This window comes from Petaurus breviceps, unplaced genomic scaffold (assembly GCF_028583685.1).
Source record: "Petaurus breviceps papuanus isolate PSGF00001 unplaced genomic scaffold, PetGlider_PUasm1.0 140, whole genome shotgun sequence".
NCBI classification, from domain to species: domain Eukaryota; kingdom Metazoa; phylum Chordata; class Mammalia; order Diprotodontia; family Petauridae; genus Petaurus; species Petaurus breviceps.
Genome location: NW_027185698.1, coordinates 32,275,903 through 32,296,308, shown reverse-complemented (window position 1 = coordinate 32,296,308; position 20,406 = coordinate 32,275,903). Strand labels below are relative to the sequence as shown.

Below are 20,406 nucleotides of genomic sequence, written 5' to 3'. Positions count from 1 at the left end.
TTTAATAAATGTTTATCCCATTTTTCCATGCAGTGGCAATTATCAGAATCGATTCATTTGAAATTGAGTACTTCAAGAAGGGTCCTTTTCTAAGCAATGTGGGGTGCATAGTTCAAGAAGTCATATTTCTTTTCCCCTGGAGAAATACAATCTACATCATAACCAGTGAATTTCAGTATATGTATTTCAAGGGAAAAAGTGCAAGGGGGGGGATGCCAAATTAATTTGACAGAAGCCCTAGATTGTACACTATTTGCTAGTCTTGAATGATTTATTGGGCTTTGTTTCTTACCAAAAACAATCTAATTCTGCATTTTGGAACTGTGTTCATGCATACATATACGTATATCTTCCTATCTAATAATGCTATTCCTGATAGCCCACAAGAGTTCATGCTCTACGTTTAAGTCTTTTCATAAGAGGGAAAAGCATTATTTTATTAGTTAATAAGCTATTCCCCAAATACTGAAGTAATTTTCTGGTACTTGCCATCTTCCTCAACTATGCACATCCTTCCTGGATGCTCTTCACTGTAATGTGGCTCTCCCTGCTTTTTATTGTACATAGTACAGTGAGTCAGAAGACCTTGGTTCGAGTCCTCGTGTACTAGTTAGATAGATATGAAATTTGGACATAGAATTTCTGAATCTGCTTCTTTATCTATGAACTAAAGATAGTTATAAACAACTTTAGACAAGTGGAACAGTGGAATGGAGCTGGAGTTAGGAAGACCTGAGTTCAGATTTGACCTCAAATGCTTCCTAGATGAATCACTCTGGGCAAGTGACTTAACCCCTGCCTCAGTTTCCTCAGTTGTAAAAGTGGGGATAATTATAGCACCTACTTCTCAGGGTTGTTGGGAAGTGAGATAAGATAGTAATTGTAAATTGCTTATCATGGTACTTTATATGTAGTAAGTGCTATATAAATGTTAACTGTCATAATATTACTTAACTCAATTTTTGTGAAGACCACACAATGTAAGTGAAATTATTTTGTAACCTGTAAAGCACCATAGAATTGTAAACTCTTAATTGCTGTGACCTTTTTGGGTTTAGAGGGTCCAAGTCAGTTATGTGTGCGAGAGAACAGAAATGAAGGGAAAAAAAGGAATAGTCAGTTCATTAAGAGCTGGGACAAAGATCATCACATCTATATCACAGGTCATGAAACTGAGCCCCAAAGAATAAGCTTGTCCAAGGTCACAAACCTAGGAAATGGTAGAGGTGAGATTTGAGTCCAGTTTTTCTCTTTCATTTTAGTACTTTTTTCCCTATCCCATTGCCTTTGGACTTAACAATAATGGTTGATCATAACCATTAACAACATTATATAATCTTTAGAATGGTAGGTGAGTACCTAGAGGCTAGTGGCATGGTCCTTTGTTGTTTTGTCTGATGTCACAGAGCTGGCCTAGCCTCATTTTCTGCTGGTGCCTTTCCAATCACATAGCTGTCTCTTACAGAAAAATATCCAAATTGTTGGTGTCACAGGAGGTAAAAGTGGGTGGGACATGGCCTTTTATTCTGGAGATAGAAAAAGTTGAATAGTTGGGCAAATTCACTTTCTGGCTGTCTGCATTTTTTAAAAAATTGACCCTGGGAGATGTGAAGTGATTTTAAAATTCCTTTTTCCTGCTTCATACTAAATAAAAACTTATTGTATCCTTACTTTATTTGATAAAAGTTTGTTGCCCAAGTGTCCTTTCCCTTTTGAGTAACAGTAGTATCCAAGTGATGGAAAAAGTGTAGAGTGGAGCTGCAGCTACTACTTTCAGTGTTGCTGCTTTTGGCTCTCCTGCAGATCTGTTAGGGGGTCTTTGGCAAGTCATAGCAACTTGATTGAACTTCATTCTTCCCATCTGTCAAGTAGAGATATTACTTCTACCTATCTTATGAGAAATGTATGCATAAACCCCTATACTGTATGAATTTATGGACTGATTTAAGAAGAAAAAAAATCCTGTAGTTTCTTGGCTCTGGCTCCTTCCTTGAGCTCTCGTGATCAGGTTAGGAACCTAAGGAAACCTACAGTGGCAGAAGTGCCTTGCCTTGTCTGTATTCATTATTGGAACTGACCTAGTCTTATCCCTGGAGGGATTTTCTTTTTTAACACAGCATAATAGAGAAGGGAATGAATGCATTAGTAGTCAAAAGACTAGGTGGTCATATTTGAATTCTGCTAACTACATATGAGCTGTGTGGCTGGAGGCAAGTTACTTCTTTCTCTGATTTATAATTTTCTTGCCCATAAAACGTTATAGTAATCCTTATATTTTCTTCCTTATATTATTGTGAGCAAAGCACTTTGTAAATCTTAAAATCCTTCTGTATCTCCCCCCTCCCCCCCAAAAAAAGCTTTGACCATGAACAAGAGAAAGAAAAGGCTAAATACATGGAAGTAGTAGTAAATATTGAAGCCATGAACATTTGGGGTGTGGAAGAAACATAGTCGTAGGGGAATGGGTGCTGAATGGAAATACACTTTTACAGATCCAAGCTTTTTAGCTTTAGTAATACAAAAATGTAAAACTTGGTGTGTTTAAAAAAATGCATCACATTTGGCAGCTTTTATTTCAGGTTTATTCAGAAAATATAAATTCATTTTTTAATGTTTTTATTGCTGTTAAAAGTGGTTCCACAGGAAACTAAACTTGCAGGATTTCATCATCTTTTGTTTTTTTTTTCTGTTCAAACTTGCTTGGTCATAAAATAGTACAAACTGTCAATGTTAAGGTAAAATAAAGATTTTTTTTTTGATAGACTATCATCTAGTGTCAAGCAGAAAATTCAAAAAAAGGAACTAAAGAAAAGACTACCTTTCCTTATCTTACTGAATGCAATTCTTTGCACATGAAGCTGTTGATTTTTTTTGAATTGTCAGTATCAGTAGTTGCTTCTTTCCAGAGACCTGAATTTTAAAAAAAAATTGATGCTTTTTTTAATGCCATAGACATTTCCTGATAACTTCACAGTCAAAAAATGTTATCATGAATATAAAATCAGATAAAGTTAATCAAATACAATCACCACATCTGATGGAGTGTGCAACATTTTGTGCTGATAGTCTTGATTCCCTTTCCTGAGGAAGAAGGTATGTTTCATCATCTTTTCCCTCAACTCTTCATATTTATTCAGCTTTATGGACATCTAAAAACCTGTTAATATCCTAGTATTTTCAGTTCTACATGTCAGATTCATCTATTTCTGAAGATAAACTAGTCCCATGTTTGGAAATATGCCATGTTAAGGAATAAATCATAGCTTCAAAGGCCTTGCTGTTGCTGGAGGGTTATGCTTGGAAGAATTTTAGGCTATATTCCTTGCTTGAGCACCTGAAGAGGTATGTTATTTTGAAACATTAGAAGGCACCTGTTAAAGAATCAAGTTCAAAGCATACTTTTCCACTTTCCAGGGTTGTACTAAATGAACCCCCTCCCCCTTCCAGTTCTAAATCCTACGAATCTTCTAATCTTCCTCTATTATAGTTCCATTACTCCATTCCCAATCTGTCTCCTAAAAGACACTTGCCCAAAGAGTGTCTGCTTGCCAAATGTAACATTGTGGTTTTAGTAATTTAAAGTCTTTCTCTCCATATTGGCTTTTTATTTCATGCTGGCCATTTTGTCACTTGCCCTAGATGCACAGGTACCCTTCACTCTCCAATGCCTCACTCTTTTGCTTTGAGAGCCATAGTCAAATCAGTGTTACCACTGCTTTTGGAAAGGGCATGTCAGTTGATTCTCCTGTGTCTCATGCATCTCTGTCTCCACAAATTGAAACAGCCCCCCTTGACCGTCATTTCACTAAGATGTGAGCATTTTGAAGGTAGAGGACTGTCTCTTTTTTATTTGTACCTCCTATACTTGATGTTAATAATAGTTAATAGCAAATGTTCAACAAATGTTTTTTTCTTTATTCACACTTAATCAATACACACAGTGGCATTTCAAAAGACTTGTAGGTTGCTTCTGCAAAACCTGCTCAGATTTTCCTAATGTTTAGATCATCCAGCTTATAAATGAAGGTTCTCTTGTGAGATTTCTGTGCAGCTACTTTCAAGATTTCTTTATTTGATACTATTGATTGACAGTACGTTGTGATTGTTAGCTGTTGATCAGTGGGGATGATAACTGAGAAGATCCAGATTACTCAAGAAAGATTCATGCTCCTGTTCACTTATGCCCATGAAAGACTTAAAAATGTTTTGTTGACATCTACTAAAGGGCTATTTGGTCATTTTAGCAAAGGATTTGAAAATTAATATTTTATTTTAAAAATTCCACCAAATTAATTTCTACAATACTTACTAAGATTTATGAAATGCTTTCCTTGTAGAAATTCTATGACTTGGAAGTTGGCCATTGTTTCCATTCTGTGATCTCTGCTCATTTCTATATGCTTTTCTTTTTTCTCCTAGGCAAACTGGTTTCTGAGGAGACTTTATGTTTCTTAAGCTGCTCTTCAGTCTAGCAGGTTACTCACTTTACTACTAAAGTTGGACAAAAGCTCAGAATAGATTGAGTAGGAATTCACTGGAGATTGACATACATCATTACATACTAGTGTTAAAATATGCTTATTAACAGTATTTCTGTGGAAGTTCCTTTCATTTATATAATATGCTCAAGGCTGGGTTATAGGTTTTATTAAAGAAATTGACAAACTGGAATGTGCCTAGAGGTGGGTAACTGTAGTGGATGAGAAGGGGGCTACAGCTCTGCCATAGAGGGAATGTTAAAGGAGCTGAGGACATTTAACTTGGGGAAGAAAAGACTTGGGTGAGGAGGCATCATAACTGTCTTCAAGGATTTGAAGGACTAACATGTGAAAGAGCGCTTAGAATTCTGCTTGGCCCCAGAGCAGGCAACAAACATCAGGGTCAATGGGTAGAAGATGAAGAGAGGCAAATTGTGGCTTGATACAAAAAGTAGGGGGGGAAATAATAATTTACTAATGTATTTTGAAGACTACCTCTGGCTAGAATAGGTTTTTCCATTTTCAAGTGGAAGGCGACTTGAGTACATGTCAGAGATTGTTAAGGTATAAGTTGGATTAAGGAGCCTCTTGAATTTGAGAATTTGTTAGGGAAGTGTACTTTCCACTCCTTTGTGAGTCTTTTTTTTTTTTTTAAAGCGATTGGGGTTAAGTAACTTACTCAAGGTTACATGGCCAGTTATTTCTGGGTGTGGTGGTATCTGAGCCCGGAATCGATCCCAGGTTTCCTGACTCTGGGGTCGGTGCTCTTACTGTGCCACCTGGCCGCCCCATCCTTTGTGAGTCTTAAAGTCACATGGCTAGGGTCTAATTTCCAAATAAATCTTAAAACATTTGTACTGTTTAATTTTACTACTCTGAGTCTTTTACAAAATCTCCATATATATTTAATCTATGTAATATTAAATGGATGCTGTAGCCAATGTCTGCTGTATTTCTAGCCCTTTCAGGCATTGTTGACAGGACAGTAAACAGTTGCTTACTTAAAAAAAATCAGAATTTGTTAAGAGGAATCTCTTAAGGAAATAAAATCCTGAATTCCTCCTTTTAGTGAGAAAATAAAAATTCTCCAGTCATTAAGAACTATATAGGGTACTCCACAAGGCCAGTTCAGTTTAAAGCTATTAAAAGTTAAAGCTTCACTAAGACTTTTGCCAACTATGTATTTTGATTTTACATTTTAAAGTCATTATCCTCATCGTTATATTGGTTAGACACATTATAAGCCCCACTATTTAGGTCTCATATGATCTATTAGTAGCTTTACATAAAGACCCTTCCTATTATAGTTTATATTATATTATTTAGAATAAAGGCTAGGTAACAGTATTGGAATACCTTACTGAAGTCCAGTGTACTGTAGTAGAAAAAAGGCATTATAAACTAGAATTGAGTAAATCTGATAAAATAACTAAATTCAGCTGTTTGATTCACTTGCTCTATGACCTTGGGAAAATCTCTTCCTCTTAGTCTCAATTTCTTCATTGGTAAAACTTGAATTAGATTAGATCTCTTAGGTAGACTGAGACACTTCGATTTTATTATCTTAACATGCTTTATTCATATGGAAATAATTTTAAGGAAAACAAAAAAAAAAAGAAATCTTAAGGGTTGGTGAAAGAACAATTTCCTTATTATCTTTTTATTCAGGCTTTTGGGGGTCAAAAGTCCAGGTGACCAACTGAGTATATGTTTACTGCTAACACAGATTATTAGAGGTGATACTCATCAAAATTAGGTAGTATCAGGAGCAGAGGAACATGACTTCCCTGCCCAGAAAGGGAATTCCCAACTATAGCCATACCTTTGGATACAACAGCAATAACATCCGGGGAAGGAAAGACTAGAATCTTTATGGCCACAGAATAAAGCCTTCAACAAGAAATCAGATGGAATATCCCAGGATCAGGAATGTAACTATAAACATCACTTCCAGAGAGCAAGGAGAGACAGAAACTACAAGCCAAGCTGAACAGAAAATGGAGAGAACAAGTCAAATTAAAAAGGACACAAGCAAACCCAGAACTGAGAAGCTAAAGTCAGAATCTTGAAGAAGCCAGTTGAAATTGTTACCAGAGACACATTATGGAACAATTAACAGTCTTGCCTGGTGACCACACCTAAACTGACATCTGGAGGAAATCACTATGTGGAAAGCAGGAGAGCCCTGACAGAGGACTACATGTGAACATGGTTTTCATTTAATGTTGCATAATCACCAAGTTGGTGTCCCAGGCTGCTCTATAAGCACAGCTGATTTGCACTGGCCCAGGGACTTTCAACACAAAGTAATTCTCACTTTCATGAAATCACAGGTCAAGAGCAACAGTGTAAAAGAGAATGATGACATTATGCAGTGCAGATGACCCTTCAGAGGTGATTTTAACCTGATGAACTCATTGGTTTTTAAAAGAAGTCAGTTTTCGATGATAAGCCCCTTGTTTCTCTCTTACCTTGTTGTACTACTTTAGAACTTCCCTGACTGATTTCTCCACTGTGCCCCAAGAATCTCATTATTGACATAACTTCATTATTCTGTAAAGCCTCATCAGCCTTGGTATTCTACCTCATTACTACCTTTTTGCCCCTCTGATTGGAAAGTGGAACCATATACTCCAAACCTCCATTTAAGGAGAGAGCACAGCTCAGACAGCTACTCATTTCTCACCTGGCTGTGCTACTTTGGGACTTCTTTGTTAACAGTGGGCAGGAAGAAAATACCTGTATCAGCACTGACAGAATTTGAGAGCATGTGCCCTTTGGAGATTCCTACCCAGTGCCTCTACCCTTACCAAAGATTCTCAGGTTCTGTGGTACTCTCTGCCCTCTAGAAGGGCCTAGGGGACAAGAGGTACAAGTTATTTTGCATTGTAACATCAGCTCAGTTGGATTCAGTTATCTCTGTGAAGATGATTCTCAGATCTGTTTATCTACTCCTGACCTCTCTCCCCTGACCTCTACTCTGGAACTTCTTACTGCATATGGGACATTGTATAGGTGTCCCATAGGTATCTCAAACTCAGAATAACCCAAACTAAACTCATTATCTTTACTCCTAATCTTTCCCTGTTCTAAACTTCCCTTTTATTATTGAGAACACCACCATCTTCTCAGTTACCCAGGCTTCTAATATGGTGTCATTTTCAATTCCTTATTCGTATTCATTTGCCAAAGCCTGTTTCTGCCCCCTCATCTTCTCATATACTTACCTTTCTCTCCTGTGACATAGCTGCCGCCCTAGTGAAGGCTTTCATCATCTCATGCTGCAATAGCCATTTGATTGGTCTCCCTAATTCAAGTTCCTCACTTCTCTGATCTCCATTCAGCTACCAGAGTGATCTTCCTAAAGCACAAGTGTGATGTCACTTCTCTGCTCAGTAAACCGCAGATTCCCTATTGTAGGAACCATAGGGAATGATATGTAAAATATAATATAATATGTAAATTATATATATAATATAATATGTAAAATTTACATTTTAAAAAATGTATATTTTTTAATGTACATATTTTTTAAAATTTTACAAAAAATTACATAATATAATATAATATGTAAAATATACTATAAAACTATATATGATTCTCTGACTCTTAAAGTTCTTCACAACATTGCCCCTTCCCACCTTTCCAGTCTTCTCATACTTTATTCTCTTCTACGTATTTTACAATCCAGTGACACTGGCCTTCTTAGTGTTCCTTGTACAGAGTTATCCATTTATGTAAATTTACATTGCGCAAATTCGACTCCTTGACAGTGGGCAGCAGTGCTAGTGCAGCCTCTGTCTCTTCCTACTTCCTCTGCTGTAGGAGCCCCAGGCACTAAAGCCACTTGAACTGCAGAGATATGGAGGGAGGCTCCCCACAGAGCCTCGAGAGGGGAGGGAGATATGTATGGATCAGTTTGCCTACATTAAAGCAGAACTCTATACATGACACTCCATCTCCTTAATCTCTGCATTTTCATTAGCTAGCTCACATTCCTGGAATGCTTTTTTTCTTCTCTGTCTCTGCTTTCTTGGCTTCCTTCAAAACTGAGCTCAAATCTGACCCTGCAAGATACTTTTCCCAGTCCTATGCCATCCCCCACCACACTCCCACCTTCCTCCTGATGGTACCTCAAGTTTACCCATTGTATTTCCCCTGTTAGAATATGAGCTTCTTGTGGGAAGAGCTTGGTTTTGCCTTTATACAACACAGTTCCCAGTATAATAAGCACTTAATATAGTTTTTCTTTGACTGGTTGACTTTGTCAAACATGCTGTGGAATGTACCTGGGTTTCTGAAAGATGCCATCTGAGCATAAGCTTTTGGCAGGTCACATGAAGCTAGGAGGGCTTCAAATAGAGGACTGATAGCTTATTATTAGAGGATCAGTTTAACTGTATAGATGGTCACTGGCCAGAAAATTTACCCACAAGTTAATGACTTTTCAGCTATAACAACTTATGCTTGTCTGTTAAGCTTTACAAATCTACATTGGTAAAGGGAGTACCCACATTGATGAAATCACATATTCTTGACGTGTCAAAACATATCATATTCTGTGAAATGTTTAATATTTTTAAAATCACTTATATATTCATTGTCTTATTTTTACTTAACTCTAGTATCATTCCTGTTAACTATTAAAGAAATTGAGTTGCAGAGGTTGTGACTTCTGTAATTAAGGTCACAGTAAGTTAATAAAGAAAACTTGGGACTATATGCTTTATAGGCCATTGTTTTTCAGAAGGATCAACTATTGTCTTTTTATTTGTTTTAAAATACCAGTTATGTTTGATATGAAACTGACACATGTTCTTTGTTGTTGAATTGAGTAAGTTGACATTACCTATAGTACAGCCCAAAGTTTTAGGTTAAGAACAACTTCCTGTCTATAAAGAAAGACATGCTAGAAATGAAGATGGTACAGTTGCTACCTTTATCAGAAGGGAAATAAAGTACTATTCCTGTTTCAGAAGGGAAGTAAAGAACTGTTGGGCAGCTCAGTGGTATAGTGGATAGAGTACTGGTCCTGAAGTCTGGAAAGCTCATCTTCCTGAATTCAAATTTGGCCTCAGACATTTTTTAGTTGTGTGATCCTGGACTTGTCAGCTAACCCTGTTTGCCTCAGTTTCCTCATCTGTAAAATGAGCTGGAGAAGGAAATGACAAATTATTGCAGCATCTTTGCCAAGAAAACCCTAAATGGGGTCATGAAGAGTTAGACAAAACTGAAATGACTGAACAGCAACAACGAAAGTACAGTTATGCCCTAGAAATCATTTGAAATTGGTCTTACTTCATTGATGGTTTTGAAGTAGAAATTTTGAGGGTTTGCAAATTTGATGTTTCTTACTTTGTATTTGATTTTTGCATTCTCCTCTCCCTTCTCCATCCAATTTTAAAAACTTTAAACTGTGCTTTCTGGTGCCTTACTTTATTGAGATGTTAAATAAACTTGTCCATTGTTAAGAATGCCATTTTTAATGAATGAATGAATTTTTAATAAAATGTTAAGACAGCATTGCTTAAAAAAGTAAGACTCATTATATTAATTATACTTTTCTGATTTTTGTTTTGTTTTAGTAATTGGTCGAAGGCCAACAAAGAACGTTAAGCACGGCTGTTTATGCAGCTGCTTCTATGCCAGGAACAGAATATGCCGAGGATTGCATGCCGGTATTATCATTGAGTGAAGGCCTGGAACTCAACACACAATTGTTTTTAGAAATGCAGATTAAAAAAATGAAGGAAATAATTCCACAGTTATATACAGATCAGGTGAATGACAGAAGTAATTCTTTGACTACATCCCCAAAACAACTCAGCGGTGAATATGTCAATCAGCCCAATGGAAATGAAGCTCAGCCTCATGGTTATCAAGACACCAAGGCAGAGGATGACAAGACATCTATGGTTACTTGTGTTAGGTGTAGAAGTGTACAAAAATTCCCATTCCAGGAGCTGAAAAAGGATAACCAACACAGTCAAAATGAGGACCAGATGTTCTTTGTTTGTGTCAAGTGCAACTTAGGTGTATCTCCTCCTTTCCCTTGTAGGAATGATATACCAAGTGCTATTGATTCAGGAAATAAAGATAACACCATTTCAAAGACTATCACTAACCAATTTAAAGTGAAAAACTTTCAGCCAGGCAAATATTACTGTGATAAATGCCGGTTTTCTACCAAGGACCCTCTGCAGTATAAAAAGCACACACTCCAGCATGAAGAGATTAAATTTTTTTGTTCTCACTGCAGCTATGTCTCATACACAAAAGGAGAATTCCAGAGGCATTTGGTGAAGCACACAGGGACATTTCCCTACCAGTGTGAGTATTGTGACTATGGTGCTGTCAGAAATGATTACATAGTTAAACACACAAGACGAGTTCATGAGACTGGTGGTGAAAAACGACTTCTTAAACAAGCTGGGGAGCAGCAGCCAAAGAGAACCAATTTTTCAAAACAGAATCCTGATGTTCTTGTAAATGAAGTTTCTAAGTCAAATTCTTTTCTGAACGAGCCATCAGATTTATCTTTATGTTTCCCTGGCCATGGAGATCAGGACAAAGCAGGCCATGCCATTTCTTTACCTGAGTCTAAGGAGTGCAGCAACGTTGAAACAGCTTCAGCTCCTGATAAAGCCTGCCTTCCTGAACCAAGCAAAGTTAACCATTTTGAGAATGAAAACGTGGAAGTTGAATTGTTATCACCAGCAAAAGAACCTGTGCAGCCAGGCATGCCACTCACTGTGGTTGCGCCAGCAGAACTTAGAGTCCCTGATAACTGCTTAGCCCAGTTGATAGATGTTAAGGTAGTCAATGGGACCCAGCAACTTGTTTTAAAACTAATTCCTCTGAAAGAAAAAAATGGCCTTAAACCTGGCAGCTCTGAAGGTAAGTATGATTTTGTGAACAAATCCACAGTGCCAAATGAGCAACAAAAGCTAGTGCCTGTTGAACAAACCCCACCAGCAATGGAAAAGAGTCCTGAGAAGCCATTGGGCATTAGTAATCTACACTCCACAGATTACGCCCACACGAAGGATCTAGATTGTAGAAAGGCTTCTGTTTCTCAAGTGTTAAAGGATAAATCAGAGACTAATCAAAACCAATGTGAGTCCTGTCCAAATAGTGACAGAACTGGGGATTGGAGGCAAGAAGTACTTTCAGTTCCATATAGAACATCTCTTTCTCCTGTTTCCTCAAGAGATGGTGATATTAAACAAAATAATTATTTTTCTTCATTATCTGTGGTGAATAATGGTGCTTCATGCAGTCCTATGAAAAGGTCAGGTGTTTTGCCACATATACCTGCCCTCTCCCCCAATCAAGTCAAATCTCAGAATCATTTTGAGAAACCACCTTCAAACTGCAAACCTGTTGAAGCTGTTGGGGCCTTTGCAGAAAGAGGCACGTTGCCAAAGAGCCCAGGGGCCTCTCTGCATAGGAATGAAGTTGGTACTTTTAAAATGGTTACTTTCAGTGAGAAACTGAAACAGGCACAAGTAAAAGAACCTGCAGATGATCCAAATCAAATGCGGGATTCCACTTTACATAGTGAACAATCACACATCAACTTAATTAGTGAAAATGATATTAAGACTCAAGATCCTGAGGAGGTCATAATGGAAGATCTTATTGGAGTTACTATTCAGAATTCAGGAAGTAACATCACTTCTTCAGATGGCCCTATCATTTCATCAGTGTTTTCTCTTAGCTCTGGGGCTGAAAATATCCCTGAGGGGATTCAATGGGACAATGTAAGTTGTAGGACAAAATCAGTTAGTTCATTGCATAGTAAAATTGATCCGTTGGTTGCTGCTACTGAATCTTCAAAATCTTCATTGTCTCCTTTAAGCACTGTGGAACAGCAGTCTTCACCTTTGAAAACTCCCATAGACTGTGTTCTAGGACATAATACACCGAGTCATGATCCAGTCCTACCCCAGGGATTACGGAGCAATGCTGCTGATATTGAACAATTTACTTTTGAGCAAATGCAACAGCAGGACAGTGTGGAGGAACAAACAAAAGCCAGGGAAACCAGAAAGGATCCTGACACTGCTGTGTTCATTCCAAAAGAGACTGTGTTGAAAGCATCCAATTCTACTGAGAATGAACATTTAATAGGGAATAAATTGCCTTGTGATGTGTTTGGCAATGAAAGGCTGTTACCAAAATCTGTACCCTTCAATTCTCTTGAACAAGTGGGCAAAGACTTTTCCTTTACAAATGAAAGTCAGTCAACAGATAGTTCCAGAAATCTTGGTATATCATTAGAGAATAAGCCAAATCAAGAATTTGCCACCAGTACTGTCTGTAGCAAATCAAATTCTCCATGTTCACAACCAGAAGAAAGCAGTGACCAGGATAAAGAGGAAAAATTGATTTTTGGAGGTCCCTCAGAGTCCAAAATTAAGACAAAACAGGCAGTTATGTCCAAGAAAAAATCTGAATCCAGTCCCTTGCTTCCAGATGTTTGTATTTTTATGACATCAAGACATCTCAGACTTATGCCTGTCAGAAGGGAACAGTTGATTAAGTGCCCCCGCCGGAACCAACCTGTTGTTGTGTTAAACCACCCAGATGTTGACTCAATAGAAGTGTCTAATGTGATGAAGGTTGTCAACAAGTACAAAGGCAATGTCCTCAAAGTGGTTTTATCAGAACGAACATGTGACCAACTAGGTATAAAGCGACATCACAGGCGACTTATCTATCAGAACATGGAGGCAGTGTTCCCAGTGAAAAAGCAGACTATGCTGAAAATGAAACTTAAAAAGATCCACAAGAACAGCTACCAGGTAGTGGATTCCTTACCAGGTGCATCAGTACAGGGTATGTTTAAATGTTGGTTTTGTGGAAGGATATATGAAGACCAGGAAGAGTGGATGAGTCATGGGCAGCGACATTTGATAGAAGCAACCAGAGATTGGGAGCAGCTTTCTCTTCCTTTGGGGGTCCCCAAATGAATAGATGGGATTAAAAAAATTGGCTTTTATTATTTTAGGTAGATTTTTTTTTTTTTTGAGGGCAGGGGGGATGGGAAAGGAAAGTGATCAGAATGAGAGAGAGAAAAAATACAGTTTATTTGTAGGGATTAAAAAGAGATTAGTAGCACTTCAGAAAATGAACTATCCAGAGTATTCTAAACAGATCAAAGTCTTCTGTACTCTGCATCCTATTATGGAGACATTTTGTAGAAATGCTAATAGTGTTCTCTGTTTGCTCAATAGGCAATAAATTGCTACAGAAGTAGTGGACTAAGTTGTCCTTGACACTTAGTCTTTTAGTTCTTTGGTTTTTACCAAAGGAGAATTAGTGAACAGCAAGAGCATGTCATATAGTGAACCATGAACCACCATTACCCCACCTTCTTCCCCTCCTTCTCATGGAACTTTGGTTTCTAACCTGTTTGAGTGTATGTAAAGACATTTAACATTAAACACACACACACACACACACCACTCAAATATACGGTACTAGTTTTACAATACTGTGCAGTGAGAGGGAACATAAGAATTCTCATTTGCTTTCATGGGACCTTATAATAGTTTCATGTTCTACTTATTTTTCTTCTTCCTGTGCTCCAGCCAGGGCCTCTGACATTCTCAGCCCTTGTGTTGGAAACCACTGCCCTAAACATGATGGAATGCTAGAAACTTTGCACATTTCCCCAGTCTTAAAAAGACTAAAGTTGATGGTTCTTATATGATTTTGCAAAATGAGAAAGGGGGACTAGACACCTAGTGGTGAGGTGGAAAAGATGCACTAGATTTAGAATCATAGTACCTAACTTCAAAAGTTCACTTTGCTACTTGTGTGACTTTGGCCAGCTCACTCTTTCTGGGCCCCACTTTATTCAGAAATAGAACAAGGTTGGTTGGACTAGATATCTGAGGACTTCCATTTCTAAGCCCTATCATTGGATTCTAGATTATTGCCTAGGTCGTGCTAGTGGAATGGACCTTAGATAACGTCTGAACTCATTATTTAATTAGATAGGACTAGAAGGAAGGGAGCTTTTTTTTTTTCCAAGTGCCTGATTTTTCCTCTTTTTTTAGTACCTGGTGCCTATTATTGTGGTTAATGGTATGGGACAAATCACCCCAAGGTGCAAAATGTCCCTTGTCAAAAAAGGGCAGTTGGGAATGGGAGTATAGATGGGGGGGAAAGCAGGACAGGAAGGAGTAACCATTTTGAGTTAATCTTAAAATGTTTTCCTGGGTTATACAAACAAAACCTGTTCTTCCTCACCTTAAAATTTCAAAGAAAGTCACATATTTTTTATTTCAAGAAATGGTGACAAGGAAATATTTTGCATTTAGAATTGCCCACTATTGCAAATACCATTTTATATAGAATTATGACAGCAATTTTAGTTAATTGAGTTTTGCTGGCAAAAATGTTTTTTTTTTAAATTCTGTACATATATGCGTTCATATCTGCAGCTAAACAAATATTTTTAGAGTACTGTTTGGAAATGTCAGCAGTACCTATTTTCATTGACCCATTTTATAAAGAATTACTATAGTCTGGAAAAATTTTAAGTACTTTTTATACTCAAGAAATGATGCCTTTATTTTGGGAGTAAATTTTTTATAAGTATTGATCTCAACTTGTAGAAAATAAAAGCACAATTTGTGGTGATTTGGACCTGACTTACAAGAACAAATGCAGGAATCTGTCAATATATAATTTTATTTCATCAATACAGTATTAAAAATATGGATGTTTCAGATGGTGTTTTTAGGAACTGGGTCATATATATTACTTAACTAAGTAAAAAAAAAACAAAAAACATGTACTATGTGAATTTATATTCTTCTAATCTGCAAGGAAGTGTCTGAGATGTTATGAGAAAGCAAACAAAATGGTAGACTTTTAAGTTAACTTGTGAAGAGCTAGACTTTTGGAAGGGTAAGATTTGGGAAGAAGTAGAAATAATAAAAAATGAGATCAAAGTATTGAGAACCTTCCAGGGATCACATTGGAGTGTTCATTTGCATTATAAAATACAGATATTTCTTAATGTTTTTCCTGTATTACATCAAAAGATAGCTTTACCTAATTTATATGAAAATGAGTTTTGTACGGTACAAGTGCTTATGTGTTTCCATAGTTAAGGGAAACAATTGGGTCAAAACAAAAATATTCCTGACTATTATTAGATTTCCCTAAAGTGTAATGGACTGCCTTGGGAGGGAGTGAGTTCTTTGAGGTCTTCATGTAGAAGCTTGGATGACCACTTGTCAAAGATATTATAAGGAGATCCCTATTAGGCACAGCCTCTGAAGTCCTTTCCAATTCTTTAGATTCTGTAACTCATAGTTCTCCAAACACAGGAAAATCCAAAAGAACTGTTAAATCTGTTAGGCTCATTGTTTCCTGTACAAAAACTTTCTTATTTCCTTGAAGCAATCTCCCAAGAGTTATTTGAGTATAAATGTTCATTTCAAAAACTTATATTAATGAAAATCACAACAAAATTTTAACAAAGTTTTTTCTTTCTTTTAGTATTCGAAGGGCCTCCTTAACCACAGTTTGTAAGGAATATTCAACATGAATTCAGTACAACCCTTTTTTTCTTGAAATGGGACCAGAAAATTGGATGACCTTCCTATATTCGGGATTAAGGTGTAGAGCAGTCCCGTGGTGCCCTGTAAAGTAGTTAAATGTTTAAATTCATCTTCCTCAGAGACACTACAATTTACAAATGGCAGAGTATTAACCCTACAAAACTTAACCTCTCCCTTTTCCAGGATAACTTTTGGATTACATCTTACAGAAAGTGAGGTTATGTTGTTCAAACTTTGTCATCCTTTTGGAATTTGTTTTCTACCTGTATGCATTTATAAAGTACAATGTTTAGAATATTTGAAGGATTGTTTAAGGTCCTGTATTAATGTTTTCTGTGGTTACTGTTCTAATTTTGAAACAAACATTTGTACATAGTAATAGAAGTGTTTACATTGTAAAGTTTGTTAAATAAAACACTTGCATTGGTTTTGCCCACCTGATTTTTTGTTTAAAAGTAACATTTGAAAATTTGGGTTGTGAGTTACAGTCCTGACTTTAATGAGGCAATTTGAGACATTAGAAGGCATTGAATTTGGAGGAAGACTCAGAATCTTAAGTCCTGGCTTTGCTATTTACTACCTATGGGTGATGAGCAAGTCACATCACTTTTTTGGGCCTCAATAAAATGAAGTGAGACTGGATTCTCTCTTAACTTCCCTTCCAGCTATAATTCCTAGGATATTATAAAGCCGTGACTTCCTTGTACTAGAATAAGACTTATAGCGGTTCAGATTTTATATCTTACATCACAGTCTTTTGAGGTAGGTGATTCAGGTGTCATTCTGATGATGATGACGACGACAACAACAGAATCTTATAGTTGGAAGGAACTTTGAAGGTCGTATGGTCCAACTGGTGCCCTGATCTCTACAACAGACTTGACAAGTGGTCATTGGGCTGTTCTTGAAGATGTCTGCCTCAGCTAGCTCTAACCTTTGCATCAAATGATACCTTAATTTTATGAAAGGGTAAACTTCTGTTGCTAGATTAAATGTCACAGATTGTGAGTGGCAGAGCTTTTAAGTTCCTACCAGAAGAGCAACAGTTCAGTGACTTCAGTAGTCATATTTGATTTGCATTTGAACAATAGCTTCTGAAATGCTTGATTAGGCTTGCTCTTTTAAAAAAAAAAGTATAGGAAAGGAGAGTTCTTAAGCAGTAGTTGCTCAGATTTGGGGGAAGGGTTAGAGAGTAACTAGAGGTACTAATCTGATCTTGCCATTCTATATTGCTCATGAGTGCTGCTGGAAAGGAAGTAGAAGTGTGGAGCTCTTTGGACACTGGCAGATAAGAAAGCAACTACTAAATTTATCATTTGAGAAAGGTTCGCAGTAGAGTTGAATTTGGTGTTTCATATAGACCTGTTGCTCAGTAAGCTTGCTGGATTGCTTCAGGGGTAAGATATTGATAATAGCATTTATGTAGCACTTCTAAGGTTTACAAAGAGCTTTACAACTATTTCATTTGATCCTAACAACCACCTTGGGAGGTAGGTGCTATTTTCTCCATTTTACATAGAAGGAAACAGGATAACAGGTTAAGTGACTTACCTGGAGTCACATAGCATGTCAGGCCTGTTTGAACTCATGTCTTCCTTGCTTTCTTAACCTAGGTTTGATACTGTAAAAAGAAATATCCTCACATATGTCTTAATGACAAATGTCCTCAAATTGAGTGGACAGCCTGTTGAGTGTTACCTGTTTTTGTGATTTCAGTTCATTTCTATGATAGAAAATGTTCCAGCAGATAATTTCTCATGGGATAGGGAATATGGACTGGACAAATGGAAAACCATTAGAATTTTAAACCTTGTCAATATGACTCAACTGTCTTTGGAAGAGAGATAGGGTTATTTAACTATGACCAAGGAGAGCCAATTTTAAAAGTATATTAGTGTGAAGACCTTGTTAAGAAGCAGCTTGGCGTAGTAGTAAGAGTACTAGATCTGAAATCGAGAGAGCCCTGGGTTCGTATTCATTCTTGAACAATTATTAACTCTATGAGCAAGTCTATTGGCCTCTCTGCACCTCTATTCCCTCATGTAGAATGGAGAGAGAATCCCATAGTTCTTAAATCACAAGGATGTGAGGATCAAATGAAATCAGAAGGTCATAGACCTAGGGCTGGACAGTAACTCCAGAAGCTGGCTGTATGTTTGTGTAATTATGTAAAAGTTTGTAAATTTACTATTATGCATAAATATTAGTTATTGAGGGTGGGTCTAGGTTCAAGTCCTGCCTTTGACATTGACTACGAACATGGCAAATCACTTCTAAGAATTCTAGGGAACTTTCTAAAACTGTTGTTTCAGAAAAAGTGCTGTCCTGAATTGGTAGAGGGATTTTCCTTTACTGGGAGTTCCACCTGCTTATGGAATCACATCCAGTTCTTATTCCTGTCCCAATTTTTTCTGTGTCAGTTTGTGTTAATAGTTATTCCCCTACTGAAATCCTGCAGTGCCTCATCATGATGGGAAACTAATCCTGGTTTCTTGAAGGCCGTGGCAGCAGCGTGCAAAGTCTGGTAGGACCTGCCTACCAGCCTGGAAAGCTTTTGAGTTCTGATTCTAGATTACATATCTCATCTAAGAACTAGCCTACTGAAGTTTTCAAAAACTCTCTGGTCATAGAGTGATATAATTTCTTCTCATGGTAACTTTTAAAATGTGATGGTGAGAAAAGAGGTTGCAGTCTGTGTCAATGCAGGAAAAACCCATGCCAATGATACAGATCCTTGAAATACTGAAACTATTCATGACCCACCTCTTCCCATGTTGATATTGACATCTCCAAAAAAGAGGTCCACCCTGGCCCAAACTGGAAGATAGAAACCTCTGAGTTACTCTGAGTATCTGTACTTATTTCATAGACTCGTAGCATTAGAGCTGGAAGGGATCTTAGAAGTCACCTCATTTAACCACCTCATTTTCCAAATGAGGAAATGGACCTAGACATGCTAAGTGTTTCACCCAAAGTCAACACAGATATAAGAAGCAGAGCTGGTCTTCTGATTCTGGATTAAATGGTCTTTTCATTACATTGTTCTCACTGTAAGAGGAGCAGAAATATTGAGTTATTTATTAGTTAAACTGATTAATGTCAATGTATTAAGTGTATCCACTTGATTTTAAGAATTTTTGTTAATATGATATATGCAGATGTGCTAGATCTGAATTTTTTATCTATAGAAAACATAGAACCATACTGTGATAGTGATTACCTTTCTGACTTGCTAGATGTGATTCTGGAGTTTTTCAGGTGTACTGACAAACTTACTTGGGGTGATTGCAAATCACTGTTGTGGAATTATGTTTCATAATGATTTCTAAATAAGGTTAGGGCAGTATCAGAGAACATACACTGTTACCCAAGGAAAGGGATATCTGGGAAAAAAGCTGTTTTGGCATTTGCAGTATAATTCATGACCGCTATTTTAGACTGTTACCTTTTTTTTGGGGGGGGGGGCAAGGCAATTGGGGTTAAGTGACTTGCTCAAGGTCACACAGCTTGTAAGTGTGTCAAGTGTCTGAGGTCAGATTTGAACTCAGGTCCTCTTTACTCCAGGGCCAGTGCTCTGTTCACTGCACTACCTAGCTGCTCTAAACTGAAGAGCTTTTATATTGTTTAGTTTTTCCTTTGCTACTTATGTAGAGTAGAAACATAGGATTCCTGCTTTGTGCCAAGCATTTTATTCTTCTGACCTTGGCAAGAACGAGAGTGGAAAATGTTTGTCAGAATTGGCATCAAGTATATTTGACTTTCACTTGGAAGAGTTGGGAGATTCCTCCCATACCCCTAAAGTGTATAATAATAGTTATGTTAGCTGACATCTGAATAGTTCTAGGTATCAATTTCATTTGATCTTCACGACAGCCTTTTGAGGTAGGTACTGTCAGTATTTTTATTCCCACATGGTTTAGTGGGAAAACCACTAGATTTAAAGTCAGAGAACCTGACTTCATATGCTGGTTCTGCTACTTATTCTTTGTGTTACTTGAGGCAAATCATTTTCTGTCACTGGGACTTAAATTCCTCTTTTATATAATGTGATTATTGGATTAGGTGATCTCTAAGGCCCCTTGTAGGTACAATTTTTTTTTTCAAACAATGAAACATTTTCATTCAAGTGAAATCAATTTCCCAAGGTCACACAACTAAGTATTGGAGCTAGTACATTGGCTAAACTCTGGATTATGTATCCAGTGTTCTTTCCTCAGTTATACCAAGTATGGCAGTAATAGGTTCCTCTGGTTAAACCCATGTGTACCTACTATATTGGGTATATTTATATAAAGGTGGACTAAATGATCCCTAAAGGCCCTTGTAAATACTATACCATGACACTC

General features: G+C 37.2%; 1 protein-coding gene across 5 annotated transcripts in view; it reads left to right on the top strand.

Annotated features, from left to right (window-relative positions):
* ZNF518B (zinc finger protein 518B) overlaps positions 1–20,406 on the top strand; it is a 51,713-nt gene that overhangs the window by 2,872 nt on the left and 28,435 nt on the right. The window contains exons 2-3 of one of the 5 annotated variants that reach the window (XM_069069822.1): positions 10,064–13,285; positions 15,999–16,501. In XM_069069822.1, the coding sequence (XP_068925923.1) occupies positions 10,121–13,285; positions 15,999–16,031 (3,198 nt within the window). In that variant the 5' untranslated portion in view covers positions 10,064–10,120 and the 3' untranslated portion in view covers positions 16,032–16,501. Of the gene's footprint in view, positions 1–10,063; positions 16,502–20,406 lie in introns of those variants that run through there. The other 4 variants (XM_069069814.1, XM_069069807.1, XM_069069797.1 and 1 more) reach the window with 4 other exon arrangements.